The sequence below is a fragment of the Phascolarctos cinereus genome, unplaced genomic scaffold (genome assembly GCF_003287225.1).
Source record: "Phascolarctos cinereus isolate Bilbo 61053 unplaced genomic scaffold, phaCin_HiC Scaffold_2;HRSCAF=192, whole genome shotgun sequence".
Taxonomy (NCBI): Eukaryota; Metazoa; Chordata; class Mammalia; order Diprotodontia; family Phascolarctidae; genus Phascolarctos; species Phascolarctos cinereus.
In genome coordinates, this window is record NW_027555625.1 from 223,521,145 (window position 1) to 223,548,304 (window position 27,160).

Consider the following 27,160-nt stretch of genomic DNA (forward strand, 5'->3'; position numbering starts at 1 on the left):
CGGGGCCTGAGGGAGGGGTCCCAGGAGAACCAGGGATCCCATTCTTTTTAACAAGGGTGGTTCTAGAGGGGCCTGCAAATAACTGAGCCTCCAGAGGAAACTGACGGAACGAAAATGGAACCCCCCATGAATCACCGCGGTCCTCCGGCGTGCGGGACCATGAGAAGAATGACACTCCGGCCCAGAAGGATTCAGGGCGACGACCGTGAGGGGAGGGGAAGTGACGTCACGCCCTCTCTTTTCTCCTCGCGAGACTCGTCGCGAGCCCAAGACTCCCAGCGCGCCTGCTGCTTGGCAGCCTGGCCCGCTATGGCGGGTCGTGTCACTGAGGCGGCGACGGTAACGGCGACAGCATCTGCGGCAGCTCCCCGATTGGGCGGCGGAGGCCCGAGAGACGGGCGAGCTTAGCGAAAGAGAAACGACTACGTCCTGTTCGTGGGCCCCGCGGCCGTGAGGGCAATGGAGGCCGGCATGCCAAAGCGGAAGGAGCCGGGCAAGTCCCTGCGCATCAAAGTCATCTCCATGGGCAACGCAGAAGTGGGGAAAGTGAGTACCGCGCGCCAGGAGGGGAGGGGCACTGCGAAGGGCGGGACCGGGCGGCAGAGCCGGCGCTCATTGGCTGCAGCGGAGGCCACTCAACGGCTTCGGGCCTATCCACCCTTTTGCCCGGCTGCGGGCAAGCTGGGGAAAGCGGAAGAGGAGCTTTTCTGGGCGCTTTAGTAGTACGCCTTCGAGTTCCACCTCTCTGGTTTTATATAGAAAGGAAACTGAATCCCTCCAAGGTCACACAGGTGTCAGATTTGGAACCTAGTCCGTTGACAGCGCTCTTTCTTCTGCCCCAAGCTGGCCAGCCCCTCAAATACCTGCCCCGGCTTGGGATAGAATCTTAGGATATCAGAGATGGAAGCGGCCTCGGGGGCTATCCAGTCCAGCCGGCTCCTGTAGATAATATCCAACAAGTGGTCATCCAGCCTCTCCTTGAAGATGCCCGGGGACGGGGAACTCACTACCTCTAAAGGCAGACTATTCCAATGTTGGACCTCTTTTATTGTTAACACAGGCTTCTTTCTCTTGAGCTGACCCCTTCTCTAGATTCCAGGAGTAAAATGTAATGAGTTAACATAGGAGCTTTTCAAATCTTGAAGCACATTACAAATGCTAGCTACTATTGTTCGAATCTGAAGGTAGAGGTCTTAGAGATCGTCCAGCCTGGTCCTTTTGGAAGTAGTGTGGTTCAGTCAGCAAGCGTTTATTTATTTTTATTTCCACGTTAGTCATATGAAAGAAGAATCAGGGGAAAAAGGGAAAAACCACGAGAAAGAAAAAACAGGGGTGCCAGATGGCGCAGTAGATAGAGCACCAGCCCGGAAGTCAGGAGGACCTGAGTTCAAATTTGGCCTCAGACACTAGCTGTGTAGATCCTGGGCAAGTCACTCAATCCAAACTGCCAAAAAAACAAACAAACAACAACAACAAAAGATAAATTAGTATGCTTTGATCCGCATTCAGATTCCATGGTTATTTCTCTGGATGAGGATAGCGTTTTCCATCATGAGTCTTTAGGGATTCTCTTAGATCTTTGTCAGGAAGCATTTATTACATGCTTATTATGTGCCTTGCCCTGTGAAAGAAAGCCTGTGCCCTCAAGGAGTGTATATTCTTTTGGAGGAGACAATATGTAAATAACTAGGCACATTACAAGATATTTGCCGAATAGGTAGAAGGCAGTCTAAGAGGAGAAGACCTCTTGCAGAAGGGGGAATTGATCTGAATCTTGAAGGAAGCCAGAGAAACCAAGCCATGGAAGTAAAGTAGAAAGAGCCCAGGATCTGGAATCAGGGATCTCGGGTTTAATCTCATTTTTATTATTTATTGACTCTGAACGAATCACTTAACTTATCTGGGTCTCAGTTTCCACTTCCTCAAAATGAGGAGCTTGAACAGGATAGCCTGTAAGGTCTCTTCCAGCTCTATATTTATGATCTCATGAACTCCCTCCTAATATAGGGATCATCCCTGACAGTCTCTGCTTTAAAACCAAACAGTGAGAAGTGCTCTTTACTTGACAAAGGAAATCCTTTCCATCTTGAAACAGCTCTGATTATTAGAATGTACATTCTTCTGTTGAACCTAAATCAGCCTACATGTACTTCCAGTCAGTTGGAAGCAGTTGGCCATGGTCACACACATCACAGTTAATCCTGGTCCCACAGTCAGGATTTAACCCAGGCCATCCGACTTTAAGCTCAGTGAACTTTTTATTACAAATAAAAGTCCCAGTTACCTGCTGATGATAATATAATACGTTAAACTATTCCTTCATTTGATCCTCATGACAACTCTGTGAGAGAGGTAACACAAAAGTTATCTCTGTTTAACAGGTGAGGAAATTGAAATTCAGGGGGATGAGGTGATTTACCAAGACCATGGTGATCATAATTATAGCAAAGCTGTAACTTGGATGTGGCCTTATCCTTTAGGCAGTTGATGGCATAGAGTCCAGAATGGTGTATCTGGAGGCAGGAAGACCTAAGTTCAAATCCAGCCTCAGACATTCACTAACTGTGTGACCCTGGGCAGTTCACTTAACCTCTACCTGCCTCAGTTGCCCAACTGTAAATGGGGACAGTAATAACATCTAACTCTTAGGGTCGTTGTGAGGGTAAAACAAGATGACATATATAAAATATTTTGTAAACCTTCAAGCATTATATAAATGCTTGCTATTATTATTGTTATTCTACAAAGACTAAAATTAAATAGTCCCCACTCTCAAAGAGCTTTTAATGAGGAAGAAAACACATATCTAGTTAGTTGCACCATACAAAGTATATACAAGATAGAGGAGAGGCACTAGCAGCTGGGATGATCAGGAAAAGCCTCTTGCAGAATTGCTTGAGCTTAATCTTGACAGAAACCAGGGGTTCTATGAGATAGAAGTGAGGAAGAAGGCATGGGGGACAGTCAATGCAAAGGTACAGAGATGGAGTGTCCAATATGAGGAACAATAAATAGGTCACTATGTTGAACCAAAGAATCTATGGAAGGTATTAATATATGTGAAATCTAGGAAAAGGCCAGGTTGTGAAGAGCTTTGAATGACAAACACAGGAATTTTATATTGTTTCTAAAGGTAATAGAGGGCCACTGGAGTTTAATACGGGGGAGGGGGGCATGATACTTTTTAAAAAATCACTTTGGTGGTTGCATGGAGGATAGATTGGAGTTGGGAAAGACTTGAGTCAGGGAGACCAATTAGGAGTCAAGTCTAGAGTTAATGAGTGCTTGAACTAAGAGGGATGAGTTTGGGGGAAAGATGAGTCCTCGGTCTTCATCTTTCTTTTCACATTCTCTGTGACCCAGTAACACTGGCCTCTTTGCTGTTACTCAGACAGGACAACTCATCTCCCAACATGTTCCATTTTCCCTGGCTGTTTCCCTTGCCTGGAATTCTCTCTGCATCAGTCTCCTGGCTTCTCTGGCTTCCTTCAAGTCCCGGCTAAATTCTCATTTTGTACAAAAAGCCTTTCTGATCTGCCTTTTCTCATATTTATCCTGTTCCTATATAGCAGTTTGCATGTTATCTCTTCCATTGCTCTGTGAGCTTCTTGAGAGCAGGAACTGTTTTTGTTTTTGTCTCTGTGTGTGTGTGTGTGTGTGTGTGTTGTGTTGGTGTGTGGTGTGTCCCCAGAGCTTAATACAGTACTTGGTGCATAGTAGGCACTTAATAAATGCTTCTTGACTTTTTCTTTTAACATGTACCTCTCCAGTAGAACATAACCTCCTTGAAGATAGAGAGGGTTTCATTTTTCTATTTGTATGCACAGCACCTAGCACTGTGCCTGGCCCATAGTAGGCACTTAAGTGTTTGCTGATTGATTTGTTACTATGTCTTAGCAATTTTTCTTGTACATCATTGATGAAATAAGCCTTTTCCCTATTTATCTCCATGTTTCCTTAGGGAGCTTGGTTGGCATGGGAGAAGCCTCTGGATGAAGCAGGCAGAAACTTTGGTGGTGGTGGCAGGTGCATAATTTCCATCAAGCCACACACAGAGTTGCCCTTGTCCAAATCTTCAGTTTAATATACAAGACTTATTTTTGTCTATCCTTGTGAAATTTCCCTCAGGCGAATTTCACCTTAGTCACTTCACTTTGGCTGGCTCTCTTCCTCCACCTCTTCCTTGACACTTCAGACAGAATTAGGCTAGGCCCACTGGGGACCTGACAAGCTATGTTTGGAATGGAGAGGGGAGGGGTGTTGTAAGAGAGGGGAGAAAAAGTGGAAGGAAATGATAAAAGAAACCAGGCAAGTCCTAAGGAAAATTTTGAAGTAGGTGATGGTTATCTCTAGTACCTCTCCCTTCTTACCTCCCTTTCCTCTCAGGCACCCTCTTTCCCTTCCCTCAGGAGCTCAGGGTTAACTGCCCTGTGAATGCCCTTTCTCCCCACTTCACTCAGGTTACTCTCATTCTTCTCCATCTGCCACCAATGCTTCATGAACCCCTTGATTCCATTTTGACTTATCATGTCACCTCACCCCATCAGGACTTATTTTCCCTTATTACATCTTAACTACAGAAACATGCAATCATAACATTTTACAGTTGAAAGGGGCCTCAGAGGTCATCTAGTTCAATCTATACCTGAAGCAGGATTCCTTTCTGAAACATCCTTAACAGAGTACTGAAAACTTTTAAGACAATAGATAGTCCCTGTATAAGGAAATTCAGGGTTTGAATGGATTACAAGCTCAGTTGCAAGTAAGTTAAATGTAAAATAGCTTGATGTCATCTGTATATTTGGTAAATATCCCCTATTTACATTCATTTCAAGTCCTTGAAGGAAATGTTGGGCAAAAAAAGCCCTTTTGCACCCCACTAGAAACCTAACTTCAGTTTGACATTGATCTATTATTAATTACTGGTGATCTGGTGACAGAATTAGTTCTGAATCTAACTATAATCTAATGTCTATAATCCATCCCTCTTCATCTTGTCCATAAGATACTTTTAATGACAGACTAACAAGTTGCTTCCTCAATTTAGGTATACTTTATCATAGCATTTTACTCATCTAGGAATAATCTAGTAAAAAAAAAAGAGTTTAGTCTGTAATGACTTGTTCTTGATGAACAAGTTTAAAATAAGTTTAAAATAATCACCAGCTCTCTTTTCAAGTTCTTACAGACCTTCAATAATTCCTTCTAAAATTTTTGCAGGCTGGAGCATCAAGATCGGCAGACTATTATTTGAATAATTCACCTTCTGCTTTTTGAAAATTAGGACATTAAGGGGCAGCTAGGTGGCACAGTAAATAGAGCACTGGCCCTGAAGTCAGGAGGATCTGAGTTCAAATCTGGCCTCAGACCAAACACTTGACACTTACTAGCTATGTGACCGTGGGCAAGTCACTTTACCCCAACTGCCTAAAAAAAAAAAGAAAAGAAAAGAAAAGAAAATTAGGACATTAGCCCTTTTCAGTCCTGCAGCCTTCTCTGCAGTTTTTCAACAGTCACAGACACTGGCTCAGCAATTATGTCTATAGATTATTTCAGTGTTCTGAAATGTAGTTCATTCAGGCATCATGACCTGAGGGTGTTAAAATGCTTTATTACCTTCTCATCACCTCTCTTAGGTTTCATTTCTTGGTAGCCATTTTATTCTACTTTTAATAAAAATTGGCATTGATAATTTTTGCAGTCCCAGCCAAAGCCTTGGGCTACATCCAGAGTTAGGGGTCAGGATATGAGATGATCTAATAAAAGACACTGAAAAAGAGCATTCAAGATGAGCAATAGGGGAACCAGGAGAGAACTGGGTCACAAAAACCCATAAAGCAAAGACAGCCCAGTAGCAGAGGTTGGTCAAAATGCTATAGAGAAGTCAAGAAGGATAAGGACTAAGAGACAGTCATCAGATTTGGTAATTAGATCATTGGTAAGAGATGACCTCTTCTGACTTTGTTGCTCTTTACAGCTATCCTAAACCAGTTAAACTAGGTTTCCTAGAGGCCAGTCTCAAGTGTTTGTTTTTGCTTGCCTCTTGCCCCAAATTTATGATTATAAAGTGAACACTGACCAGGATTAAAGAGGCCTTGATCTTGTTCCCAGTTTTGTTAGGAACTGGCTGTATAACCATGGGCAAATCACTTTACCGCTGTGGGACTCAGTTAAATGATGGTCTTGAACCATAGATTTCTTTTCTTTTGTTTTTATATTACCTACTATTTTCTACTGTATCATTCCACAATCCCTCCCAGAAAGTCCTCTCTTGTAATAAAGAAGGAAGAAAAGAAAGAAAAAAGTTAAGTAAAACTAACCAACATATTGAAAAAATCTGATATCATCTGTGGTGTTCTGTATGCATGGTCTCCCACCTCTAAAAAGGAGAGGAAATGTCTTCCCATAGTTCTTCTTTGGGGCAAATCTTGGTCATTATAATTTTTAAAATTTTTTTTTTCAATTAACACCTGCCTTCCTCCGTCCCCCTCAAACTTCCAAAAGGAAAAAAAGCCCCTGAAATAAATATGCATAATCAGGAAAAACACTGACCTTGTCCAAAATTACATCACCTTCCTATACTGAAGGAGGTAGCATTCTAAATCATCAGCCCTCTGTAATTATGACTGATCATTGCATTGATCAGAATTCTTAAATCTTTCAAAATTGTTCATTTTTATAATGTTGTTATAGTATAAATTATCTTGGTTTTGCTTACTTCACTTTGCATCACTTCAAAATTAGATTCAAGTGATGCTCCTCCCCTTCAGGAAGTTGTATTCACTTCTATTTATTGCTCTTGCCAGTTATGAGAGATAATGTTATCCCTCTATTCTCCATTTTATTCCTAGTATATCCTTCCTTGCCTTTATCCCCTCCCTTTCCTTTTTTTCATTTAAGATCATCAGATCCTAACAAAAACCACTTTCAGGCCCACCATCTTATTTGATTCTGTGACCCCTGATGACATCACTGTTCTTAGTGGATGCTTATATCACACTGCTGGGGGGAAGGGGGGGCCGCCCCATTAAAATTCAACCACTTTATTCTTTTAAAGTCTTTTCTGATTGCTTATTATTATTATTATTTTCATTACTTGCTTTATTTTTTTGTTTCTCTTTACTCCTTACTTCTCTTTATTTTGTAGTTCATAGTGTATAATTAGCTCCAGTCTTTCCATCATGAAGGGTTGGAAGTCCTCTGTTTTATTAAAAGTCCATTTACTGCCCCCCCCATTATCCTCAGTTTTACATGATAAGTTATTCTTGAAGGATAAGGCCTATATCCTTTGCCTTTTAGAATATCGTAGTCTATCTCTCCACTCCTTTATGGTGATAACCGTTAAATCTTGTGGGATCCAGACTGTCATTCCTTGGTACTTTCTGGATGCTTGCAGTATTTTTTCTCTTACCTGGAAGCTCTGGATTTTGGCTGTGACTTTCCTGGGAGTTTTCTTTTGGAGTTTATTTTAGGACATGACCAGTGGATTCTTTCTATTTTTATTTTGTCCTGTGGTTCTAAGAGATCTGGACATATTTCTTTTAAGATTAAAAAATATATATACAATTTGTTTCAATTAATGAAAATCTGCCTTTTCTTCTCCTCCCCCAAAGAAAAACAAAACCCCTTTTGTAATCATGTATAAACAAGTAAAATAAATTCCTACATTGGCTATGTCCAAAAAAATTTGAGTTCTTGTTTTTGTTTTTCCTCAGTTAAATTCTCTACTTCAAATATCTCTCCTGTTCTTATCCTCCAAATAAATAAGTCCATCACCTCTCTATCATTAGGTGGGTAGCATGTCATATCATGAGTCTTCTGGAATGATTTGGTCATTGTGCTGATCAGAGTACTTCCACTGCTCTTCTTTTCTCCTTTTTGCTTGGATAAGGTTTTTTATATTTCTTGTGCCAAGCTGTTGATTCCCTTTCCAGTTCTTTTTTCATTAGCTCTCATTTCTTTTCCAATCATTTCCACTAGTGCTCTAACTTCATTTATAAAATCATTTTTAGCTCTAAAAAAAAACCCAAATAAACAGAACTGTTACTTCATTTCTTGCAGTAATTTTGGTTGAACTTATACCCAAGTTGTCTTTTTCTTTGAGGCTTCGCTTATAGGTATGTTGGAGTTATTCTCCTCTTCTGAGTTTGTGTCTTAGGCATCCCTTGGTCTCATAAGAGCTCTTTTTCTTTTCTTTTCTTTTCTTTTTTTTAAATTTTGTCATTCTTTCAGCAATTTGCTCTGGGCAATATGGCATTGCTGGCCTAGTTGGGAGCTCTAGAGGATGAGGCTCTTCTAGGAGCTTCCTGTGATGCTGTCCTGGATGGGGTCCACAGTTGGCTCTAGGAGCTGAATTAATGCTTCAGGCACTGAGCGAGAAGTGGGAGTGGAGGGTTGGGTGGGAACTGGGTTTGACATCAGCTCTAGGCATCTTAATGCCATTGGCCTAGTTCAGAACTCTGGATGTCCATGATCCAAGTGGCCCTTGTGTAGTTCTTGCCCTGGTCACTTTCCTAAAAATTGAATTTTTGAAATGTTGTAACTTGAATTTTGTAAGTTGAATTTGTGATCTTGGGGTAGGAAGATGACCCATTGTAGTTCTTCCTTTTCCTTTAATTTCACAATTACTACTTGGTCTAGTGTTCTTTAATTGTTGGAGCTGTGGGGGGACTTGAGCTGTATTGCTTCCTCTTACTCCACCAACTTAGCTGTTATTTCTGGTCATTGTAATTTTGCAGCAGGAAAAGTTGACATTTAAGCTCCCTTCTAGTTCCAACATTATGTGTTTTTTTTTGAGATTGCAGGTATGCTTGGGAGAATCAGTATGAATGGTCCTTTCCTTTTTTGGTAGGATAGCACAATTAAGTAGCAGGAAGACATTGGATGATAGGAACAGGAGAGAGATTTAAAGTAGAGAGTTTAACTGAGGAAAAACAAAAACAAAAAAGGAATATGGGGACTCTACATGCAGTCTTTGTTTACTTCATAATTTTGAAAACTGACAGAAACTAGAAGTATTTTATGTCATACATGGCTCCATGTAACTTAGTGGAAACATTGACCTTAGAGTCTCAGAGCTCAAAAAGCTTTAAATAGAACCCTCCCAAGATAAACATCCCTATCACCCCTCACCCCTGGATTTTATCTTCTACGTCAGGTAAAAATTTAAGCATTATATGTGAATACTAGCACTTAGCCAAACAAATTCGGTGAAAAATAAGTCTTTTTTGTACCTTGGGTAAGCTGCAGTCCTTGCTGATTGTTATTATTTCTGATTGTGGCACCCTTTTGGAAGTCATTGTCCTAAGATAAGCAGTATAAGGGTAAGGAGAGATAGAAACATAATGTCCCTCAGAGTCTATGGGTTTGGTAGCCTAAACCATTGTGGGTATTTGCCTGTCCATAGTAGAACAATCAGGAGTATCATGAACTTTAATTCTTAGAGTTTTTTCAGTCTTGTGCCACAGAGATGTCTAAGTTCTTGGGCTTCTGGTTAGGAGGAGAGGGAGGGAAGAATGGTTCATTCCAGAGTACCTGGTGACAGTGGTTTGTATATAAAATTATATGTAATTACTCTATAAGTAAGTAGTGCCTTGCTTCTCCTATTGCCCAACCTTGTCACAAAGCTAGCTTCTTTTCCCTTTCCCAGTCCTAGCTTTGTCAGTAAAAGCTTTTTTGAGTATTCTCTTCATTTAAAAATAACATACTTATAGGATTTTTAAAAAAATGAATAGTTAAGCGCCTTTAATAGTAAAAAGCTTTTACTTATTTATTTGGAATGAATAAATATGTTTAAAATGACAAACTCAACCCTAATAATAGCTTACATTTCTACAGCTCTAAGGTTACAAAATATTTACATAGGTGTTTATGTGTGTATAAAATATTTAATCCTCAAAACAACCTTGTGAGATAGGTAATATTAGTATTATTTTCTTCATTTATAGGTTTTTATGAATACCAGAAGATAGAATGTAAGAAGAAAAAATCTAGGATGAAAAGGAATTAGCTAACAATAGAATAATGCTTTTAGAAGGCATAAAGGAATGGGCAGAAAGCAGAGGATAAGGATTGGGGAGGAAGAGGTCTGAGCTGGATAGGAATGAATCTGAGGAAAGGTGGGGAAAGGGTTTTTCACCTTAGTAGATGGGGGCAGTGAATAGTTCAGATTAGGATTGCAGGATGTAGGAGTTTGCTAGCTGTAGGACTGGGGAAATATCTGTTGAGTTGGGTTAACAGTTGCTTGAAGCAGGACACAGGAGGGTTGGTGGTGATGGTGACCCAGATGGTTGTTTGTTGATGAAGGCCACTAGTTCTGGACAGCATTCAACTGTGACTTAATTGCAAACCAACACTTTTCGAGAGGTTTGTTAAAGACATCTGATATTTGAAAGAGACTAATAATTAGCTGGTTAACTGTAGAGCCAAGACTGCAAAGGAAAGAAAGTCTGAGAGAACAGAGAAAGAAAGCTAGAGGAAAAGTTTGGATTTTGATAACAAACACTATATTTAACAAAGTAAAGCTGAGGGAAAGATGACAAGAAATGAAGATTGTATTTAGGGAAATTTCTGAAATCACTGAAGTGGAAAAGTTTCTAGTTGTGGTGAAATATAGATGTGAAGGTAGAAATCATTCTTCTGAATTTTCTAATTGCCATATATGTTAAGACTATATGATCTCAACTCCCTGAAGATGTGTTTTCACTGAATTAAGATTAAATATTATAATTCACCTCTTATAGAAGGCAGCTATAAGATATGCCCACGTAAACAGCATTTAGGTATATTTTGCAAAATTGTAATTGAAGACATTGTGCATTCTGTCAGCCACTGTCATCTATATAATGATTTTTTTATTGAGTTTAGTGGCAGGAAAAAGTTTCTCTCTTCAAACAATAAGAACTGTGTAACTCATCATGTTTCCTTTTCTGCCTTAGTTGTCAAGAAACTTACAGGTAATTCCAGTGCTCAGGTACTATAATGAACTTGTCCCAGGTGCCTGGTAAAAATCGATTTCTCTGCCCTGTTGAATTGGTTTTGTTCTGGTTTATTTTTTTAAATTAATTTTAATTGATTTTTATGTTACTGTGTTTAATTTCATAAACTTCATCCTTTGGGAAATAGAGTGAGTATTAAATAAAATAAGTTAAGTGCTATGGGAACTTTGAATCACTTGTATGTAAATGAGATATCCCTTTATCATCCCACTGTAAATCTTCATATTGTGGAAGTTTGTTTTCCAGACATTTACTCTTTTTTCTTGGTTATACATTCCAGTTTTCTAGGAAAAAAGTCTTTTACATACTATTCAGAAAGAAGCTCTTTTTAGTTATTCTTTAATATTCTTCATGTAAGCAGTTTATTTCTTGATTGCTTCAAGTGTTTTTATTGTTGCCTTTTAAGATCAACCTCTTTTCTAGAACATAACAATAAATTTTGATTTTTATAGTTTTATGTGTGTGTTTGTATGTATTTACTACATGTTTGTATTTTATTATTTTTAGAGCTGTATTATAAAACGTTATTGTGAGAAGAGATTTGTGCCCAAATACCTAGCAACAATAGGAATTGACTATGGAGTTACAAAGTGAGTATATTATTTCTTTTAGATTATAAATTGCATAGGAAATCAGAAATCCTGTTTCTTTATACTTAATAGTATAGATTTCACTCTCTATGTAGGAACTATGGTAATATAATTGAAGAAAGTAGGAATAAAAGCTCATTTCAAAAACATAGAGACTGTCTACATTGACAGATGGAACTTTTTTTAAAAAATTGAGTCTCTGTTAATGCAAACATTTCAATATACAAAGAATGGAAAGAGAATTGCATGTGAAACTGTGAATTTTTATGTACAGTTTCTTTTCAAATTATATATTAAATCTAATATAATAGTACCAAAACTGCCTTGCTTGCCTATATCCTCTTCTGAACTTGCTTCTTTCTGCTCATTTCTATGTATTTTTAAATGTTTTATTAACGCTTTCTGTGATTTTTTTCTTTTCTTTTTTTTTCTTGGTAGAATTATAACTACCCATCCACTTGACTCGCTCAATTCCCTTTGTCACAAAATAAAAGTCCTTCCTTGTAACAAAAAATATGCTGTAGTCAAGCAAAACAGATCCAGATTCAAGAAGCCACAGATATTTCCATATGTTACCTTTTGAGCAGGTGTATCTTCAGAGCATTTTTATTACTTCTGAACTGCCAAAATACCATGTGGAAAACTTTATAATTTGTTTCTTATTTGATACTTAAACTTTCTGATTTCATTGTCCTGAGTGCCCTTTTTACATATGGCAGCCTCTTAGTAGGTGGTCTTCATGAGTTGCTGTAGCCGTTAAGTATTGATTATTTGATGGCTCACCTTTGAGTGATGAGCCTCTGTGAGCTCAACTTCATTGGTCCTTAGATGACAAACATACGTACTCTGTAACAACTTGATCCATATTTTCCTTTCTTACTTGGTATGCCCCCCTAGAGCTTGACCTACTGTACAAAATCTTCATGAACCCAAGATCAGCTCCCCACCCCAGTGAACAATCCAAAGAAGGTTTCAGTAGAGGTTAAAGAATTCTACCAGGAGAAATGCCCTTCTCCCTTATTTGTTTATAATTCCTATATGCCATTTGTGACTGCTGTCTGATATCCCTTCAGTAGAATAAATGTTCTTTGGGGTGGAGGCCGCTGAGTGTAATGGAAATAGCATTGACTCCAGAGTCAAGACATTCGAAGCTACTTAAGAGGATGGGCTATTTAAGTTTGTATTCTCAGTGTCTAGAACAGGGCTTGACATTTAGTAGGTGCTTTAGAAGTGTTTAATTGGATGATTGAAAGATTAGCTAGACTTACCAGGTCAGGCATTCACTTCACTTCTCTGGGCTTCATTTTTCTCACTGGGAAATGAGGGGGCTGGACTAGATGCTTTTTTTTTTTAACTGAGTGCCTCTTAGATGTGGGGAGATGAGATACAAAAGAGCTATAAAACATAGTCCCTTCCTTCAGGAAACAGTAAAGTACAATGCCCAGCAAATAGGTAAAGAAAAGAAGTTGTAGACTCTGCCAGTAGTGCCATGGTGGGCCATTCATCTTTGGTTACATTGACCGCAGTAATTTGGGAGGAGAGCATCTATGTGGTGCCATTGATGATGAGTTTAGGGATAGAGTACATGTAAGAGGGCCAGAAATTTCTTTGATTTTGTATTTATTTTGGAAGGACTTAAGCTTAGTATGCTTTAGTGCTTCAGTCAGTCCACAATCTTACTGATTTGGTCTTTACCTCTCCTGAGTGTGATCCATAATGCCTTGTCCTACTGTACAATTCTCGTCTGTGTCATCCCCGAAGCCAGAAGGTAATAGGAAAGGGAGAAGCCAGCAAAGCCAATGCCAAGACAGTGTAGCCTACCAGTGCACCCAAGAAATGGACACATGTAAAGCCTTCAAAGCTCTGTGTCCAGAGGCAGAAAAAGTGGAAGGCCTACTCAGAAAGCCCCAGAGTGGTCCTAAAGCTCCAGGGTGAGGACCTTGGCAGGGGGCAGTGATCAGTGGGGTAGCAGCATTCAGACAAGGATATCCTTGGCCCAGGGACTCTGGGTCTCTAATACTGTGTCTTGAGATGCTAGAGAAGACCCTTAAGATCGAGTACTCTGAAACTCAAAGGTGTAGGGGGGCTTAATTTTGGGAGGGGGAGGTCAGCACAGGAATCCAGGGGATCCAGGATGAAACCAAATGAGCCAACTACCCCCCCTCCCCGAAACACTATAGGAGGTAAAACCCGGTCCTCAAATGAAACCCCAATTCAGGAACTAAAACAGGAGTAAGTAAATCAAAGAAAACATCTACCAGTATAAAATAATTATTGTAAATCTGAAGATCACCCAAAAGTAAGAGTAAAATCTGTTAAAACGGCAGGCAGAGAATCAAAGGAAAAAAATGGTCTTTCCTTAAGAATTACATCAATATGTGGAAGAAATGAAGCAGGAGATTGTTTAAAAAAATGAAATAAAAGTTCTGGCAGAAAGAACTGGAAGGAGGAGAAAGTAGTCAACCTTACCCAAGAAATAAATTCCTTGAAAACTAGAATAGACCAAAAAGAAATCAGTAACTTTGAGACAACAAAAAATGTTAGAACAAAATAAAAAGATTGCAAAAAAAGAAAGAAAGAAAAGGTGAGATATCTGATACCGAAAAACAACTGACCTGGGAAACTAGTCAAAAAAGAGGTAATTTAAGAATCACTGGACTCCTTGAAAACCATGAGCAAAAAAAAAAAAAAGCCTCAGCAATGTATTCAAAGACACCAAAAAAGAAAACTGCCCAGTTCTGTTAGGACTAGAAGACAAAGTGAAGATAGAAAGAACATCTGTCACCTCCTGAAACAAACCCAAAAAGGAAAGGGTCCCAGGAATGTCATAGCTTGGTGGTACAGTAGATAAAGTGCTGGGGCTGAAGGCAGGAAGACCTGAGTTCAGATCCACCCATAGGCACTTAATAGCTATGTGTTTCTGGGCAAGTCACTTAAACTTAGTTTACCTCAGTTTCTTCAACTATAAAATGGAGATAGTAATAGCTCCTACCTCTCTGGGTTGTTGTGAGGATCAAATGAGATAAGATTGTGAAGGACTTTGTAAATATTAAAGTGCTATATAAATGCTAGCTATTATTAATCAGAGTTCCCACATCAAAGGAAAAATAGTACAAAAATCTAGAAGGAAGCATTTTAAGACCCCAAAATCCACAGTCAGTATCATAAATTACCTAGCATCTTCTGCTAAAAATGAGAGGAAAGTTTGGAGCACAAATGTTCCAGAGAACAAATGATAGAGGCTTGCCACCAAGGATGTAATCCTAAAGGGGGAAAACATAGGACTTTTAAGTATTTCTGAGGCAAAGACCAGAGCTGTGTAGGAACTTTGAAATGCAAACACAAAGTCAAGGGAAACCGAAGGTAAACCTTGAAAAGGGCTATATGATGTAATATTAACATTCTAACAGAGAATAAAGAAACAAGTGTCCCTTTAGAACATGAATGTCTTCATAGGGCAGTGAGGGAGTTGAATAAGGGAAAGATGAGATTTATTGAATATAATGTCAAGTTTTCTACATTCTGGCTTCTGACCTCATTCAGCTGAAAACTGCTCTCTCCAAAGTTACCAATGATTGCTTAATTGCCAAATCTAACTGCCTTTTCTCAGTCTTCATCCTTTTAGACCTCTCTTTAGTCTTTGACATTATCAGTCACCTTCTTCTCTTTAATATCGTCATCTCACTAGGTTTTTGTGGCAAGACTGCCATTTCTGACTTTCCTTTGTTGGATCTTTACCCAGGTCAGGTCCTTGCCCCCAGGCCTCTGTCCTGGGCCCTCTTTTATTCTCCCTTTCACTGTTTCACTTAGTGATCTCACCTATGGATTCATTTATTATCTCTGTGCTGATGATTCATAAATCTACTTGGCCAACCTTAACTTCTTTCCCAACCTGCAGAGCTGCATCTCTAGCTACCCATTAAACATCTCAAACTGAATGTTCTGTAGATATCTTAAATTCAGTATGTTCAAAACTGAACTCTTTCTTTCCCCCCAAACCCTTCCATCTTCCTAACTTCATATCTTCCCAGTCATCCAGTCCTGCAATCTAGGCATCATCCTCAATTCCTCCCTCTCACCCCTATACTCAATTTTTTGCCAAGTCCTTGTAATTTTATCTTTGTAACATCTCATCTACACCTCCTTCTCTCTTCTGACCCCACCACCACCCTGGTGCAGGCTCTTATGACCTCTGACCTGGACTATTAAATAGCCTTTTGGTTGCTTTCCTTGCCTTAAGCTTCTCCCTACTCCACGCTCCATTCAGCTGTCAAATTAATATTCCTAAAGTGGAGGTCTGACCATACCATCCTCTCATTCAGTAAATGTCAATGATCCCCTACCACCTCTAGAGTCAAATATAAAAGCCTCTGTTTGGCTTTTAAAGCCCCTCACAACCTGGCTTCCTCCTACCTTTTTCCAGTCTTATGCCACACTTCCCCTACATACCCTGTGATCCTGTTACACTGGCCTCCTTGCTGTTCCTCAAGCACAACTCTCCATTTCCTAACTCCGGGTATTTTCGCTGGCTGTCCCCCATGCCCAGAATTCTCTATATCTTTGATTCTCTGGCTTCTTCCAAGTTCCAATTATAATCCCATCTTCTCTAGGAGACCTTTTTTAATCCCTCTCAATGCCAGTACCTTGTCCCTGTTGTTTATCTCCAGTTCATCCTGTATAGTTGTTTGCTGCTCATCTTCCCATTAGGTTGTGAGCTCCTGGAATGCAAGAGTTTTTGTGCTTTTTATATCCTCAGTGCTTTGCACAGTGCCTGGCATGTAAGTAAGCATTTAATAGATGCTTGTTGACTGATAGACTGACTTCTTCAATGTGTTGATGAATTTCACTGAAATTTTTTCTCTTCTTTTTCTTTCTTTAAAAAAAATATTTTATAAGATATGATCCTCTTAAGGGATTGAGAGGGAAGGGTTCAAGGGTCAATCTAGTCTATTTAGAAACAAAAATCTATTTTAAAAAAAAGATAGGTTTTTGTTTCAGGAAGCAGCTTGGGATCATGGAAAGCACTGCGTAATTTTCCATTGTTATCATGTCTCCTTGTTTGGTTTATTATCTCTTTCCCAAACTCATTTCTTTTCTTCTTCTCTAGTATGCTCACCTCAAAATTGCTTTTCTCCATCTATTGATCCTTTATCATGTTTTGACATAAATTTGTGGATTGCCTCACTGTAATATACCTTCCTGATTTAATTCTATTCCATTGTCACTTTTTGCTATTTAGTTGTTTTGAATAAGCTATATCCTTTTTAGCTCAAGTCTAGCTATCAGTTACATTCCAGAAAGCCTCAGTGATAACTATGAGGTTAAACTTATCTTCTTACATTAAAATTTCTAATTCCCCTATTAAGTACCTGTGCTCTGTGCAGTTATGTATAGACATCCGAGACTGTGAGTTTAATTATAGCTCTTCCTAGCTATTATCTCATGTGAATTATTGGACTTTTCTACTGATTTTCTTCTCACATTGGATTTTTTGGTATCTGGTTTGGTGAGTATTTGTGGGTAATTTTCTTTATCTAATAATCCTATTCAATAGGCAGTCCAGTTCTCTTACATTTTCAGTTTCAAGCCCTCTTGATCCAGATTAGCAAGACTGTAGACAAATATAGATTTCTTCTGATCTTCATTATATGCACATTAACCATGAACCTGTCATTAATGGCACCATGTAACTGCTCTGCTCTCTAATTGCTTCTTCCAGTGTAACCAAAGAAGAATACCATGGTACTATTGGCGAAAGTTGTGGCTTGTGGCTTTCTTTAATCTACCTATTTATCTGCTGGACATTGTTGCATTTTTGTTCCTTGTTGCAAGGGACTATGTTTTATAGTTCTTTTGTATCTTTGTTCTCTTCCACAGCAGTTTTAGATACCTGGAAGGCACTCAAAAAAAAAAAAAAGAAAAAAGAAAAAAGAAAAAGTGAATACAAAAACAAAACACAACTGGATTGATTGATGTGCTCTACTCTTGGGGATGGGCTGATTTAGAGATAGCAGTGTGGCTAAATTCCACTGTTAGGAGAGGGCAGGAACATTTGGGAGATTATCAGTAGAAGTTGCTTCTTTTAGGTCTTAGATTTGATGAGATCAATATAAGTTGTATTGGTGGTCATAATTATTCCAAATTAATGGTATTAAATACCACTGGAATCAGGACTCATAATATTGAGGATACAATTAAGAGATGACTTCTTTGGCTGATAAATTTCCAAAGGGGGCCAGAAAAAGCACAGGATACCTTAGAAAAACATGTGATTTTCATTAAATGTTTTTCACAAGTACGGATTGCTTACTTGGTTAATTATTTGTCCTAAAGACTTTACTAATAGTTCAGTTTTGACATTACTATTGTAAAACTATGTATATTTATATACAGAGTACTTTATAAGAGCAGAATATTTGAGGGTGGTAATGTATTTCATATGTTCAGCACAATGTTTACCTCCACAATCACAAGTGCTTCATAGATCTTAAATGTCACTGTATTTAAAACACAATAGTCACCTGTCAGATTTAATAAAGAACAATGGCTTTTGGGTTTTCTTGGAAACACAGTGAACATTTGTTTTCCTTTTTAAGAGAAATATAATGTAATATATTTTTTAAACAAATTTTTTTTCAATTGATGAAAATCCACCTTCTCTCTCTCCTATTTTCCCCACCCCACCCACTGAGAAAGAAGGAAAAACAAAATCCCTATTTAGTCAAACAAAATGAATTTCCCCATTGGCCATGTCCAAAGACATGTCTCAAATATGGACTGAATCCATTAGGAATCCACTGAATCTCTTAGGAGGTAGGTAGCATGTTTCATCATGAGTCCTCTGGAATTATCATTGGTCATTACATTGATCAGAGTTCTAAAGTTTTTCTAAGATATTTACCTTTACCATAATGTTGTTATTGTATAAATTGTTGTCCTGGTTCTTCTTACTTCCTAGGTTTCTCTGAAATTGTCCCCTTAATGATTTCTGATAGCACAGTAATATTCCATCATATTAATATGCCATCATTTGCTCAGCTCTTCTCCAGTTGATGGGCACCCTCTTGGCTTCCAATGCTTTGCCACCACAAAAAGAGATGCTAAAGATATTTTTGTACATATCAGTCTTTTTCTTCTTTCTTTTATCTTTTTGGAATATAGATCTCATCTTGGGGAGTAATGATTTCACTAAATTGAAGGGTATATACACAATTTAATAACTTTTTGGATATAGTTTCCAAATTGTTTTCCAGAATCCCTGGACCAGTTTACAGTTCCACCAAAAGTGCATTAATAACCTTTTTTCCCCACAGCCTTTCTTACCTTGGTCATTTTTCCCTTTCTGTCAACTTTGTCAATCTGATGGATATGAGGTAGAACCTGAGAGTTGTTTTAATTTGTATATGTCTAATTATTAGTTACTTAGAGCTTTTTTTTATATGGCTTTTGATAGCTTGGATTTCTTCCTCAGAAGAAAGTGTCCTTTCATATCTTTTGACCATCAATCAGAAAATTGCTCTTATTATATTCTTATACATTTTAATCAGTTTCCCATATATTTAGAAATGAAATTTTTATCAGAGAAACAAGAAAAATTTCCCCAAAATTTCCTTCTTCTCTTCCAATTTTAGTTGTATCATAGGTTTGTTTGTGCAAAAACCTGTAAATTTTGTGTGATCAAAGTTGTCCATTTTACCTCCTACTATACTGCCTTCCTCTTGTTTGATCATAAACTCTTCCCCTATCCATAGATATGACAGGTAATTTCTTCTTTAATCCTCTGATTTCATGATATCACCCTTTATGCCAAAGTACCCATTTGGAGCTTCTCTTTGTATATTATGCAAGATGTTCTTCCATATCTAGAAATATATACTTTTAGAGATAAGTTAGGCTTTTGAAAATGTGTAAGTGGCCAACAATGGTGATACGCACCTGAAATCTCTGCTACTGGGGAAGTTGAAGCTGGTGGATCTTTTGAGCTTGGGAGTTCTGAACTGTAGTAGGCTAAGCCAATTTGGTGTCTGCACTAAATCTGGTATTAATTTGTTTAGCCCCTGGGAATAGGAGAGGAAAGAAGTTGCCTAAGAAAGGGCTAACTGGCCCAGGTGGGAAAATAAGCAGGCCAAAGCTCCCAAGCCAATAAGAGGAAGATTGTAAGTAGCCCTTGTATTCCCAGCTCAGGTGAGATAGGGAGATCTAGACTTTAAAAAAAAATTAAAATAAAATTATTTTTAAAAAAGAAAATCCATAAATGACATGCATATTTGAAGAGCCCTATTAAAGCTCTACAAAAACTTTGGCCTCTTTTGAAATGATTTCCATTTGGACATTTCAGAGTATACATCAAAGACAGAGAAATCAAAGTTAACATCTTTGATATGGCTGGACATCCATTCTTCTATGAGGTAAGAAATAAGTTTTTTTAATAAAGGTTTAGATGCAGTATCCTGAATGTTGGATCTTTGGGGTTTTTTTTGTTTTTTAGTTAGTCAATAAGCATTTATTGATGCTTACTATGTGCTAGGCACTGTGTTTGCTGCTTGGATACAAAGAAAGGCAAAAATATAGTCCCTGCCCTCAAGGAGCTCATACTCTGGTAGGGGAGACAGGATGCAAATAACTGTACATATAACATACAATACAACTGGCAGATGTTCTCCAAGGGATGTTGTTGTTCAGTTATTTCAGTCATGTCTGACTCTTTGTGACCCCATTTGGGGTTTTCTTGGCAAAGATACTGGAGTGGTTTGCCATCTCCTACTCCATCTTATTTTATAGATGAGGAAACTGAGGCGAACAGAGTTAAGTGACTTGCCCATGGTCACACAGCTAGTAAGTATCTGAGTCCAGATTTGAACTCAGAAAGAGGAATCTTCCTGACTCTAGGCCCAGCACTCTGTCCACTGTGCCACCTAGCTGTCCACTTTTCAAGGGAAGGCATTAGTATTAAAGGGGTTGGGGAAGGGTGAAAGGTTTACTCCAGAATGTGGAATTATCTGAATCTTGAAGGAAACCAAGAGGCAGAGTGAGGAGAGAACATTCCAGGCATGAAGGATAGCCCGCAAAAATCAAGTTGATTGGAAACTAGCAGTATGTATATTATATAGGTAGAGTTAAGGTAGACCTAAATTATGTTTTGTCATTTGTCCTCTGAGCTGTAACCTGATTACAAATAACTTATTTGTACAAGTTTCTTATGTCATCCCTTGAAATAGGGTTAGTAATAGGTTCATTGGTTATGTTATAAATAGGCAAACCAGATATTTTTATTGCCTTTCACATATGTTCCTAACTCTTAAAATTAATATAAATGTTTCAAGATGATCAGATCCATGCTTTGTCTTAGGAACTCAGTAATATGAATCATAAATTTCAAGCCTTCCTTCATAGCAGGGTACTAAAATGACCTTTCCTGAGTTCTTCCCTAAGTCTTATGTGAGTTCTCTCTCAGTAAAAAATTAAAACAACACTCCTGGTTTCCTTTATCCAAATTTTCCAGGTTTATGAGCTCAAAATGACTCTTCCTTCTGTCTCCCTTCCTTGGAGCATATTCATAGTACATTAAAGAACACTGTCTCGGGAGTAAGAGGACCTGGGATGTATCCAGAAATGTAGATATAAAAAGGATGCAAAAATGGAAGTAATAAATAAAAATGAAAAATATTTTAGAGAAGGAAAGGAAAGGGACCTAGTGTTTCTTGAGATTGGGGTACCTCAGGTGGAAGTCATCCCAAGAATAAGAAGATGCAAGGAGAGTGAATCTTATAAACCACATTATTATCTGGATTAAGTAAGGAAAGTATAAAAAATTTATAGCAGTGAAAGTAGAATATACTGTTTAGGGGCTGGGCTGGGCAAGGGAGGGGAGAGGAGGAGGTGGAGTTGAGTAGAAGGGGTACTATTTAAGTCAAATAAACCACGGCTACTTAGGCTTGTTTCTGAAGACAGAAGATTTGGTGATTTGGGCTGGGCTGGAATGGTATCTTTTAGGGATGTAGTACTCATATCCTTTTATTATAATTATTGTGACTGTCTTTCTTCCTCTTCTACTTACTTAACTCTGCCTCAGTTAATAATAATAATCACTAACGTTTATATAGTGCTTTAAGGTTTGCACAGCTCTTACAATACATCTCCTCTGAATCTTACAACAAGCCTTTATTATCCCCATTTTACAAATGAGGAAACTAAAATTTTTGAGAGAATTTAAGTGATGCCCAGAATCATATAGCTAGGATCATATAACCAATAAGCACCTGAAGTGGGATTTGAACCTGTATCTTTCTGGCTTGCCTTTTTGCTTCTTAGTTTGTACAAGCTTTCTCTTGTTTCTACATATTCCTAATATTCATTGGAGCAAAATAGTATGCCATGCTATTTATATAGCACACTTATGAAACCATTCCCCCCCACCCTTTTTATTTAGAATTCTTCTTTCTTAGTATTCAAGCTATATTCCCTCTATGACCTATAGACAAAGTAGGAATCCAAAGGGACAATAAAAATAAAGTCTTCTCTCAACAATTTCAGAACCCGCTTTGTTTCCAATTTTCTGCTGCTATAAAATCTAGATTAGGAGCTATTTCCTAAGATACAAACAGTCAAAGGATGTGAAAAAGTTTTAAAAAGAAATAATACAAACTATCTCATAATAATTTAATACCATTAATTTATGAAAGTTATTCAAAATCTCTAATAATCAGAAATACACAAATTAAAATATCCATGAGGTCTCAGCATATACCTGTAAAATTAGCAAAGATGATAAAATATGAGAAGGCATTTGAGAAGGGATGAGAAGGAAGAAAGGCATGCTAATCCACTGCTGGTGCAGTAGTGAATTAGTTTAACCATTCTGGAAAATAATTTGGAATCATGTAAGAAAAATTGCTAAATTGTTCACCTCCTTTTACTCAGTAATGCCATTATTGAGACCATAACCCAAGAATGCTTATTAAAAGCAAGAAAAGTACATATGTACAAAAATATTAAGAGCAATTTTTTTTGTTTTTAGTGAACTCATTAGCTTTTATATCACCTTCATTTCCAAGTCTATCCTTTCTGCCTCTCTTACCCAAGGATCCATGCTTTGTAACAAAAACAAAAAAGAGGGAAAAAATAGTTCAGCAACACCGACTAACACAGCAGACATATCAGACAATATATACAATGTTCCATGCCCGTTGTCCTCTGTCTTTTCAAAGAAGAGAAGGAGGCACTCAGGAGAAGAAGCATTTTCTCAGCTCTTCTCTGTGGTCAAGCTTAGTCATTAATAATTACAGTGTTCAGTTTCATTTTTTTGTTCTTTCTTTACATTGTCATTTTATGTTGTTTTTCTGGTTCTGCTTATTTCACTGAATCAATTTGTATAAGTCCATGATGCTCTGAGTTCTTCATATTTGGCTTTTCTTGTGGTGTAGTCACCTTACGTTCATGTACTACAGCTTGTTTATCCGTTCTCCATTCAATGAGCATCTACTTTATTTGCAGCTCTTTGCTACTAAAAAATGTGCCAGCATTATTTTTTGTAATAGCAAAAGCTGGAAACAAAATGTCTGTTGAATGATTAGAGAACTGCTGAAGAAAATATAATACATGAGTGTCATACGAGTGATGGGTATGAAACATTCAGAGAAACATTAAAATACTTGTGTGAAGTGATACAGACTAAAGAAAGTAGAGCCAAAAGAAAACCCACTGCTACTGTAACAGTATAAAAAAGGCAATAATACTTGGTCAGATCTAACAAATAATCTTGGTACCACACTATCAAAGCTAATGTATATGACCTTCCTTTCTGAACAACTGGCAGTAGTCCAGGTATGTGGTAATATGGGGCTTGAAATAAGAGTAGTGGCTGAGGGAGGGGAGAGAAGGGGAAAGATGAGAGAGATTGTGTTACAGTTTTCAGATCTTGACAAGTGATTGAATGCAAAGGGAGAGGGAAGACTCAAAAATAACTCTGAGTTACAAACCTGACTAGTTAGGAGGATAAATGAACTTCAGCAGAAATGGCAGTTGGAAGAGGAATGGGTTTAGGAAGAAAGATGATAACTTCCTTTCGGGCCATGCTGGGAGGTACTAGGGGAATATCCAAGTAGAGATTTCTAAAAGGCAGTTGGTGATGCAGGACTGGATTTCGGGCAAGATTAGGGCTAAATGTGCAGACTTGGAAGTCTGCATGGCGATGATAATTGAATTCATGAGAGCACATGAGATCTCTTAAGGATCTAGGATAGAAGGAAAAGAGAGATCATATGGGACATTCATGATTAGGGAATGGGATTTTGATGGAGATCAACTCAAGGGGACTGAGAAGGAGCAGTCAGGTAAGAGTAAACATTAGAGAGAATAGTGTTGCAAAATTACAAAATCAGTAGAAGTTGCTTAAATCCATCAACACTCAGCAGTCTGTTTCATTGAAGTGGCCTATTACTGTTTCTAGCTACATTCTTGCCAAACACTTTGTTAAAAGCTAAAACTACTCTCCTTTTACCCAGTCCCAAGCTAGCCAGAATTTCTCCTTCCCCAATACACTTCAAGATTTACTATCTGGGGCAACTAGGTGGCGCAGTGTATATAGAGCACTGGCCCTGGAGTCAGGAGGACCTGAGTTCAAATCCGGCCTCAGACACATAACACTTACTAGCTGTGTGACTCTGGACAAGTCGCTTAACCCCAATTGCCTCACCAAAAAAATCCCCAACAAAACAAGATTTACTATGGCAGTAACCCTACAAACCCACTATTTGCCCCAGTTCCTAATAGCTTAGGTCCCATTGAACACTGATTATTCCTTAACAGTGTCGTTACTTCCTATAGTAGATTCTTTACTCCTACTATCCAAACCACTTGCTAAGGACTTACTTCTGATCACCTGCCTAATGTCTTAGAAAGCCATCTTTAGAATGTCACCCTGAGGGATTTACCAAGGGAAAAACTTCCCCCACAGAATTTAGGTACCATATCTTATTGCTGACCAGCTTTCAAATATGTATTCAGTTTAATTGATCGGCTTTAGTGATAGAGTTCAAATTAACCTGATAATTAGACCTGTCCCACAAGCTAAAGTTTCTTCCTCCCTCTGATTTTAGACACTTATAACCTGAAATTCTGGTCTCATTCTTCAACTTTGCTTTTGCAGTGAGCATGTCAAGCTTGGGGTTAAAATATGTTTTTTTTTTCCTGGAAATGGCATGAGTGGTGCTTTTTGCCCTTTCCTCTCTTCCTTGCTCTGCAATTTACTGATAGAGATAGGAACTGAATTTGTGGTTTCAGTAGTGTAGGAAGCTCCTGGACAAGGAAATTCCTTCAGCATCTTCTTTGCAATTTAGAGTATTAAAGGGTTACCTAGACCACCAACTTTGCAGCTTAGAGTCTTAGAGCATTGCTTAGAGCAGTGAGAGATTAAGCAGGGTTACACAGCTTAGTAGGTTATCAGAGGTAGGATTTTGAACCTAAGTCTTCCTGGATTTGAGGTGGGCTCTCTATCCACTATTTCATGATGTTTCACTTAACTTACTAATAATGCTATTAATTTTCCTTTCAAAAATGTTTTATTGCTGCTTTTTTTTTACATTAGTCACTTCCTGATAACCTTGCCATGAAACTGTCTGTTATACAAAGAAAACCAGTTGATCATCTGAAACCAAAACTAGTTGTATTTAATCTAAATTTTAGTGTTTTCCTTTGCATCATTGTATTCATTGTGTATGTTGTCTTCTTGGCTCTACTTTCTTTCTTCTGCATCAGGACATATAAGTCTTCCCATGCTTTTCTCAACTTATTTTCAGCTGTGCATTAATGTAAAAAGTTAAACAGTGAGACCATTGGTTCTTCTAGTGCCGTGTTTCATTTTTTATACATATTCATTTGTTATTCATGAGACACGGTTGAAGAATACTATAAACCAGGGGCAGGTAGGTGGTGCAGTGAATAAAGCACTGGCCCTGAAGTCAGGAGGACCTGAGTTCAAATCTGGTCTCAGACCAAACACTTGACACTTACTAGCTGCGTGACCCTGGGCAAGTCACTTAACCCCAACTGCCTTATTAAAAAAAAAAAAAGAATGCTATAAACCTCTTAGATGGAAATAACTTGGCTATAGTTTGTTCATATTTTTTTTGGAGCTCTGTTGAAGATGAATGATATTTGAAGCAATGTGCCAGAGAGGCATCATAAAGAGCACTTGACATGGGGTAAAAGATTTGGGTTGAAGTTCAGGCTCTGAGCCTTTTTACCAAGTGACCTGAACTAAGTGGCTGAGTTTTAGTTTCTTTATCTAAGGAGGTAATACTTGATGATTATTTTCTGTACTTGAGAGGTTTCTTGTGGGGAAAGTGCTATGTAAACTGTAATAAAATGTTTTATTAGTTATTAATTTTTATTATTAGTTCATTATTCAACTTTTATATGAATTTTATATTGAATACGTTGTTATTTTGAACCAGTATTAGTTCAAAATTTGTATTTTGAATATTCTTTCAAATCATTGTTAACAGTTTATTTCTTTTGTCAAAATTGCTTGTTGTGTCCTTTGACCACACTACTTTCTGTCAGTTTCCCACTTTTTCCTATTGTGTATCTCTTCATGTTATTCTGATTGCATTACTTTTATTTGTGTAAAACTTATGAAAAATTTTAGAACAGATTAGAAACCTAAATATGTCTTTACCTTTTTATAGGTTCGAAATGAGTTTTACAAGGACACACAGGGTGTCATCCTAGTTTATGATGTTAGCCAAAAGGACTCTTTTGAGGCTCTTGATAGCTGGCTGGCAGAAATGAAGCAAGAGCTTGGACCTCATGGAAACATGGACAATATCATATTTACGGTCTGCGCCAATAAGGTAATTACATTGGAACTGAACATATCAAAGGATTAGATTTAATATGTTAAGAATATGGCTTTTAGCTTTGATAATCAAGTGGAGATAAAACAATTTATGTCAGCATTATATTTTACCAGACATTTGGCAACATTTTAAGTGACTCAGCGGTGTTCTGAAAAGGAGAGGGATGCTGGTAACAGTGACACTGACTCTTAAGCAAGAAAAGGAATGGGTCCTGAACATCAAGTTCCAATTGTTGCACACACTGCCTAATAAACGTTGGAGGTCAGACATTAACTCTTATAAGAACGTTCTTACGAGCCTCTGGGAATGGGGCACCATAATGAGGATTGATCATCCTCTAAGCCATTGAAAGCAACAGAATCTCAGAGTTGAAAGAGCTTCAGATACCGTCAATAGATGGTCTAGAATATGAATTTGAGCCTATCTTCTGAACTAAAGATTCCTGAAACAGCAATTTAGGGGAAGTATGTGAACTCCCAGATCTTCAAGGGCAGAGGTGTCAAACTTGTACCCTGGGGGCAGCATGTGGTACCATACTTTCCCAGTGCAGCAGGAACCAAATGAAAATGTAATTGGAAAAAGATTAACAAAGTAAAATACATAGAATATGTTAATTTGTGGTTTTCTAAATCACTATGCAGTTTCCATTTGACTTTGACATCACTGTTCCAAGGAATCAGAGACAATTTTATTTGTTTAGTTTTTTTTTTTAAGG

At 38.1% G+C, this 27,160-nt stretch overlaps 1 protein-coding gene across 3 annotated transcripts in view; it reads left to right on the forward strand.

The window, feature by feature from the left end:
• Positions 1-282: 282 nt before the first annotated feature.
• DNAJC27 (DnaJ heat shock protein family (Hsp40) member C27) overlaps positions 283-27,160 on the forward strand; it is a 52,113-nt gene continuing 25,235 nt past the window's right edge. The window contains exons 1-4 of one of the 3 annotated variants that reach the window (XM_078149818.1): positions 283-546; positions 11,505-11,587; positions 19,926-19,995; positions 26,275-26,439. In XM_078149818.1, coding sequence (XP_078005944.1) covers positions 460-546; positions 11,505-11,587; positions 19,926-19,995; positions 26,275-26,439 — 405 coding nt within the window. In that variant the 5' untranslated portion in view covers positions 283-459. The remainder of the gene's footprint in view (positions 547-11,504; positions 11,588-19,925; positions 19,996-26,274; positions 26,440-27,160) is intronic. The other 2 variants (XM_020983955.2, XM_020983956.2) reach the window with 2 other exon arrangements.